The 7,661-nt window shown below is 47.5% G+C and overlaps 1 protein-coding gene across 7 annotated transcripts in view; it reads right to left on the reverse strand.

The window, feature by feature from the left end:
* Positions 1-314: 314 nt before the first annotated feature.
* UNC13B (unc-13 homolog B) overlaps positions 315-7,661 on the reverse strand; it is a 250,768-nt gene continuing 243,421 nt past the window's right edge. For 5 of the 7 annotated variants that reach the window (XM_059411408.1, XM_059411409.1, XM_059411407.1 and 2 more), the window contains 11 exons: positions 7,205-7,282; positions 6,948-7,036; positions 6,558-6,710; positions 6,311-6,434; positions 6,146-6,202; positions 5,878-5,958; positions 4,848-4,995; positions 3,307-3,363; positions 2,388-2,480; positions 2,046-2,205; positions 315-1,888 (listed from right to left, as the gene is read on the reverse strand). In XM_059411408.1, the coding sequence (XP_059267391.1) occupies positions 1,603-1,888; positions 2,046-2,205; positions 2,388-2,480; positions 3,307-3,363; positions 4,848-4,995; positions 5,878-5,958; positions 6,146-6,202; positions 6,311-6,434; positions 6,558-6,710; positions 6,948-7,036; positions 7,205-7,282 (1,326 nt within the window). In that variant the 3' untranslated portion in view covers positions 315-1,602. The remainder of the gene's footprint in view (positions 1,889-2,045; positions 2,206-2,387; positions 2,481-3,306; positions 3,364-4,847; positions 4,996-5,877; positions 5,959-6,145; positions 6,203-6,310; positions 6,435-6,557; positions 6,711-6,947; positions 7,037-7,204; positions 7,283-7,661) is intronic. The other 2 variants (XM_059411410.1, XM_059411411.1) reach the window with 1 other exon arrangement.

Raw genomic sequence — 7,661 nt, forward strand, 5'->3', positions numbered from 1 at the left:
CCCCTTGTCCTCACAACATGGACTAGTTTATACTACTAGCACATGACATCTCCTACTCTTCTGGACCTTCTGCAGGAAGCTGATACCTTGGGTCCCCATGACTCTGTTACTGGATTGGTAGTCTCAGGTCAAGGCCAAGATGCTAGCCCACATTACCTGCTTTACTGCTTGGTGCTTACCCAGAGCTGTTTTATTTTGTTGGGGAGAATAGGCAGCAAAGAGTCAGGTAAGAAATTTACCATTATACAGGCTTACACAGGATAGTTATTTTTATAGCTTTCCACACCTTAACAGAATTACCGGACCCCAGAGGCTGCTCTAAGATAATTTATTACAGACTAGCCAAAAATGTCCTGTGACAATGGCACATACAGTAATTAACAACAGCAAAGATGCTTAGTTTCTTGTTACATGTAATGGCTGGTACAACTGTGGATAACACCGAGTCCTCAGGAGGTCCAGGAGGCTGCTACCAAGGATATCCAAGAACCATGTCACTTCTCTGATCAAGGGCTGAGAAGTTCATATGACCTTCTAAAAGAATTTGTCTTTGACTTCCCAAGGAATGTTGATGGCCCCTCCATCCAGCCTGTACAGAGGGATCATAGTCCAAGCTCCTTCTGTAGGGTTGAACATCTGTGAGGCAAACAGCAGCTGACCTAGATGAAAGGGAGTGAGGCCAAAGACTAGATTCCTTCTGCAAAGGAGAGGACAACCAGAAGGTAGTAGCCATAGGTGAAGAGGACTCCTTCTAGACTGATTTCTACAATTTTTGGCTTTGTTCAGAGTCTATCCAAGAAGAAAATACAGCCCTCTTTCCTGGATCCTTCAACTAGCCCTCAGGTGCACACACACAGGAATAGCCTCTCATGTTCTGAAACATCATTGTTCCCCTTCCTACAGGAGTGAAGGAGGGGGACTCCTGGGCAGGTGGCCTACAGTGCTAGGGTTCCAAAGAATATTCTGCTCAGGGCTCTGAAGTATCATATGAACCTCATTCTACTCATGACATATTTGGGGGAAAAGATTAGCACAGCTCATTTCTAGAAGGTATCTTGTTCAGTCTCAAAGCCATGTTTTCATGGAGCCACACACAACCAGTGGATCCTGCTCAAGGGAGACTCTAAATTCTCTTCTGTACATTCCTGCCCTGGCCATACTCCAATCCAGACTATAGGGCTCAGCAACACCTTGAGGCTCAACTGACTATTTAGCTAACCAGATACATGCTCCAGGCTCTCTAAACTTGTTCTTCTAATAATTGATATGTATGGGTCTAGCTGGATAAGGTGTGGCATGGAGAGGGGTGTCTACAAAGAATGGCTGATACTCTCAGAAATGTCTGTCCCTCCCTTTATGGAAAACTTCTCTATGCAGTAATACCCACAGCCCAGCTCCTAGCACCATAGACCTGCTGGCCAGGGATTCGTGACCCCTTCTGTGAAAAGCCATACTTTCATCACCTCAATTTTTCCTTTAATATCCTCAAACTGAAGGAGTCAGCCTCTCAACTATGAGGACCTTAAGCTGGCTACATAGTAACTCTCACTGGCACTGATTTGTGGAACTGATGCCATGTGGTTGGCACAGGAACCTAGGTGCTCAGCTCTCCTCTTCTATGGAACGAGACTCCGATTTGAGCTTCACAAACTCTCGAGCCACTTCGTCATTGCTCCTCTGAGATAGAATCCGGAGAATAGTCATGCCTGTCTCATCCATGTGGATCTTCCGGCCCAAGGGGCACCAGCAAGCACAGCTGCCCTTGGCTGCCACATCCCTCAGAGGCATCACAGCCAGCCCCAAAACACGATCCTCACGAGCAAAGCAGTAATCCTTCACACATATTTGCAACTCATAGGCTTCTGGTCCCTCTTCATTTCCCAGGAGGCTGTTGAGCATAGGGTGGGTGGAAGGGAGGAGGCCAGAGCTGAAAGAGTCTTCAGATGAATTTACCCCAGCCACCATCCAATCCATTCCCTCCCAAGTCTTACCTCCCAGCTCACCCCCACCCCAGAGTCCTAGAGGTCCCCTACCCCGTAACTCACAAGTGAAATGTCTCATTGTACTTGGGGGCCCAGTTGTTGCTCTTTGATTTGGTTGTGAACTTCCTCTTCTTGTCACTTTGGTGTGGGCCAACCATGGTCACTTCCACAAAGGGCCGGAACATACCTGCTGTCTGCCACTTGAGGTCATTGGCTGCTACCACTGCCCGAACAAAGGAAGCCTGTGAGGGATCCCACCATGTGTTCCCAGTTCTTGAGCCCCCTGGTGGCAATCCCCTTGGAGGAAGGCTAAGTTGGAGGACTGAGATACAACAGCCTGTGCCTTCAATTGATGAGGCTAGTGCATAAGAAACGGTCTACAACTCGTAAATCTGTGCCACTCACCTTTCACTGTGACCTTGTGCTCCCCAGTTCCAGGATGTGTAAACAAGTCCACCTGAATGGACACTTCTCCCACAGGATCATCTACACCAGACCCTGAAGGACAGATGGACAGTTGGTCCCTCACTGAAGAACACTAAGACTTTAGGCCTAATTATCCCAGGTAAAACTGAGGAGTTAGGAGGCCACCACCTTATATCCTAAAGTCTGAAGCAATCACCCAAAGTAGTCATGGGGAAGTAAGCAATGGGAGAAGGGAAAGCAAGGGGATAAAGAATGCAGTTGTGTATTAAAATACATTAAGGTGACGACATCTTAGGTGAAATGTTCCAAAAATGCACTGGGAACCTCTCAGGTGCCCCAAACCTCTCTTATCTCCCAGGCTGAAGAATTTTTCATTGAAAGGTTTTAGAGAAAAGGACAGCATTACCACCTTGTATTTTTGTCTGGGAATTATGGCCACCCCACAGTGTCTCAATGGAACAATGAGGGTCCCTTCTAGCCAAAGGCAATACTCTCCACTCTCCCACCTATCCTTGGATTCCGGGACGTCCCTGGTTGGGAGGCTGCCCTGCTCAGACTTTGTCCTATTCACACCCGGACCCCTCCACAAGTCCCAGTCTCTGGCCAGTTTGTAGGCTCCCCTAAGCAGAGGTCTCACTATTTTGATAAAATACGGTACACTGCACCCCAGATAAAACTCTGTCCTCAGGTGGAGGGGTGGGGGAATCCTGAGGACAGAACTACTGTCAACCCCTTCTCAGACTGTATGAATACAACACTCATCTCTGAGACTTGGGATAGAGCTTCTGAACTTTGACACATAGTTCCCCTACTGCTAGCCTAAGCAGCAGCTCATTCTAGTTCATAGGGAACAGTGTTAGCCTATGTTAGATTCACATGTGCAAGGTATACAACATACCCTTTTCCGGCCGAATGTCCTCATTAGCTGTAAACCTAATACCTTTCCCATCATGCACTGAGTGAGAACAGGCAAGTCAAGAAGTAGTAGCAGCAGCAGGACAGAGAAAGAATAATCAGTTAGAGGTCTAAGGTGTTAACAGCCATCTGGAGCAACTCTACACATATCTTGAGGGATCACAGAGCTGAGGTGGAGAGAGAAGTCAAAGAGCTGGGGTCAATGCCTCAGTGCTCCAAATTAGACTTCATGGGTCAAGGATCAACCAGATCATGGGGGAAAAGCAAAAGAACATACAGAGAGAAGGTATTTGAGACCATCAGGCCAGGAAAGAGAGATGTTGTAGGCTTTAATTTCCTAGGCCTTAAATGATAAAACAATGGGTACGAAAGGTATACACACACACCTGGATCCTCCCTGCAGTACCCGCCTTTGCTCTTATCACATACGTGCCCATTTCAGCCCTTCCTCATCTTTACATCTAGCTTAAAGTTCAGGATTTCTAAAAAGTCTTTCTGGATTAACTCAGATCCTCCCCGATGTTAAGGTCTTTCCATGTACAGATCTTTAAAAGATCTCCCTGCCCCCTTGAGCAAGGCTCATAACTCCTTTGCTCTCTCTTCTTCCCATCCTGAACTTGAAATAAGAACAGGTGTAGAAAATGGAGCAGTGCTACAAGTCCCTTGCATCTTTTCACCTTCTATCAACTCTAGTCTAACTGCTTAGATCCCTCTTCCCCTTCAGGTCAGCTCTGTGCTCTGAATCCACAGCCTAGGAAAGCCTAAATTCTCCCACTCCCGCCATCGGATTCACTCGGCATCACACCCACGGTTCCCCAGATGAAATAATAAATGTGCCTGAAAGTCTTTTCTGGGAGGGCCCTGATCCAGGGCTAGGGGCTGAATTTCAGTCTGAACCATCTCTAGGTAGATTTGTTTTGTTTATAGAGGCACCTGCCTAAAGACAGGGAGGGGTTCTAAGGACTGGAAGTCACTGGGAGAAAACCAGCTACCTGGGCCCCTACGCATAAATGAGCATCACCCATGAGGCTGGAACCTCAGCTATGCACAGAGCCCCAAGATCCACATCCTCTCTTCAACTGCTCCCACAGTTTGCCTCTCCTAGTCCTTTTTCTCATCCACACTAGACAATCTGTAGTGTTTTGCTTTCTCTCTCCAGGACAACTTCCAACAAGATTCCCAAAGCTATGAGTTTTCACGAGTGTCTCAATCACTCATTCTCCAGGCTTCCTGACAGATACTTCCTAACAGACAGGGTGCACTCCTTGATAAACATGCACTAGCTCAGCAATGTCTGAAAGAAGAATCTCAGGCACATTTCCCAGGTTCCTGTCATTTTCCTGTCTGGTATGGGTATGGTGTGGGGGTGAGTACTGGGGTCCCTCAAGAAATCCTGGGATCTGAGTTTGATAGGCTCTCTGGAGAAGTACCTGGATCCTTCCTAAGGACTGGAAGCTAGTGACTCCCTAGAGGCAGAAATGTATCAAGGAATGGAGATAGGGACCCAAAGCCCTTGGGCCTTACCTTGGGCAGTCTGTGAGCGCACAAAGGTTTTGATGAGTGTGTCGGTGGTCTGCGTGTACAGAGATAGGGCATAGCGTAGGGACTGCAGATCTGGGCTCTTCTCCAGGAAGGTTTTCTTCAGCCCATTACCTCCTGCATGAAAATATTGCTGAAAGACAAAAGAATACCTGCTATAGCCTCCTCCCCTTATAAAGAGGCAGCTTTCCACACTGTCCTCAGAGAAAATCCTATCTGAGCAGAAGCTCAATGAAGATGCCAAAAGAGGATGATGAGGACAATAAGCCATTCAATAGACAACAAGATCGGGAATACAATGCAGAGTCACAATCTCTCAGGTGAAGAATTACTATTTGTGTAGGAGCAGTGAAGGATGGCAACATTCCTGGATGCGGGTCTTTGAAGTATGGATCTATCCAGACAAGCAAAGATATGGAATAGAAGCATTTCAGGCAGAGAACTGCCAGAAGTGCTCTTTTACCCTTCTGAACTTTTATTAGAGAACATTATCCTTTAACATAATTCTCCCAACTGCCCCATATCACAGTTTACGTGTACCTGCCTTATTGTAGCATCTTAAAGCTAGGAACTATATCTGATTTTCTCTGTATCCTTCATGCACAGCATCCTGTGCACATGTTGGCTGGCTGAATGAAGGAATGTGTAGTAGAAAGCCCAAATAAATTTATATATAAGTGGAAGAGGGAAATTTCTGCCAGATCTGGGGTATGAGGATCTGAAAGATTGATTCCCAGTGGAAAATATTCAGGAATGGCAATGAGGAACTAAGTAGACTGAACTATACTCAAAACCCAGGAATAAGTGCTCTGGGTCTGTGGTAAGTCATCTGAGACCATAAAGGAGGTAACTTTTGGTTGCTCCCAAGCAGAAATATGGATATAACAGAGAAAGTAACAAACATAAAAAATCACTCTCTTCTGGATGTGGGGTGGCAAGAGCCCAGGGGACATCAGTTTGGCAGAGTGGAACACCAGGAACATGAAGTATGACTGGAGAAGAGGCAGGTCTCCACCTTGATGGTGTCCAGAGCAAGGTCAAGGACGGCACACTGCTTTGGAGTGAGACTCCGGGTTTCCTCTCGTACCATGTGGTCCTGGAACCCCAGAGAAAGCAATAGCGTCAGGACAGCTTGGGGCTGCCATGACAGTCTTTCCCCATCTGCCAGCTTATATTACATGTTCCTCTCATTCTTTTCCTCTTCCATCTCCAAAGCTCAAATATTCTTCCTCCTAGCATCCTGTCACCCCCAGCCTCAAAAGGAACCTATACATCCACAGTACCTTGAGTTTGGAAAGATGGCTCAGCTCCTTGGCAGCGGTGAAGATTAGCTGGGTGCCCTGGGCAGAGAGGGGATCGGTCAAAAGCAGAGGACTCCAAACTTGATCAGGAAGTGTGGAGCAAGATAGAGGAGACAGCAGGAGGAAGTGGAAGGGAAGCGTCCTTACCGTCTGGTCAATGAGTGGAGGCAGAACAATCATCCTTTCCATTGTGTTCATCACCACCCGCCAGAGCTCCTTTAGTACACGCTTCAGGACTGTCTTCTCACACACAGTGGCAAAGAGTGTGAGGCTGTGGGCCCATGTAACAGGTAAGACTAGAGCTAGAATTTGAGAGCCCCTTTCCCTGAGAGGCTTCTCCATGTGATTGCCTCTGCCTTGCCTGTCCCACAGGACAGCTGAGTGCTGTACTCACTTGCCATCCAGGAAGTCCATGAGAGGCCGGAGCACACTATCTGCATCCTGAGCCACTGAAGCCCTGGCGTTGGGGGATGCATTCCCTGGGCCCCGAACCTGGCCCAGGATGTCAGCCATTTGTCGAACACACTCATCAATCCGCACCTGAAAACTACACATGTGCCCGCAGTGCAGCCCTCCCCTGCCCAAACACGCACTGTCCTTGGAGCAACACCAGCTACTCAGACCCATTCCAGCATACTCCTGGTGCAGCTCCAACAGGGACAGCCAACAGGAGGAGAGGAAAGATCCACATGCCTGCAGCTGGATGGAGGGTGTGGGGCAGGGGCTTTGGGACTGGCCAGGGGCCATACCTGGCTCTTATGGCTGTATGCTTGGGGCCACTGACCTGTTTCCAAATACCATGCTGAGTTCATCCAAAACTGTATTCAGTTTCACCTGCAGCTCCTTCAAACTGTCTGCAGCTTCAGGGTCCAACTGTATCCACAGAAAGTATGCTTGGCTGAGCTGGTTTTTGTACACTTTTCTTCCCTCCTGCACCCCTTAAACCCTCCCTCAGAAGGCCTTTACCCCAGTGTCTATTTAAATCCCTCAGCTTAAACCAGCCCAGACTCTAAGCTAAACTGCTGACACCCTGACACCTACCTCCTTGCCTCCCATGGCCTCAAACATTTTCTCCAGCTGGACCCTCAGTTGCTGCATGTTGTTCATCAGGATGCAGGGCTTTGGGGAAGATGGAGCTGTTGAGTCTTGACTTCTTTTGGCACAGGACCTATCAGACTAAGGTATCTCTCTCATATGACTCCAAAAATGACACAGAATTTACAACACATATTATATGCATCTCTTCCTAAGTACTGAGATCTGGAACCAATTCAGACAGTTCTCCTTGAATGAAGACTAGGAGCAAACGTTTCCATTTTTAAGCAGGTTGGTGGGCCTCAGGTGTTCATGGCACTATTCTTTTAACTTTTTGAATGTCTTAATTTTTTTTTTTTTTTAAGAAAGATTAAGTAGGGAGAAGGGGGTGGGATTATGGACATTGGGGAGGGTATGTGCTTTGGTGAGTGCTGTGAAGTGTGTAAACCTGGTGATTCACAGA

The sequence above is a fragment of the Mustela nigripes genome, chromosome 9, assembly GCF_022355385.1.
Source record: "Mustela nigripes isolate SB6536 chromosome 9, MUSNIG.SB6536, whole genome shotgun sequence".
Classification (NCBI taxonomy): Eukaryota; Metazoa; Chordata; class Mammalia; order Carnivora; family Mustelidae; genus Mustela; species Mustela nigripes.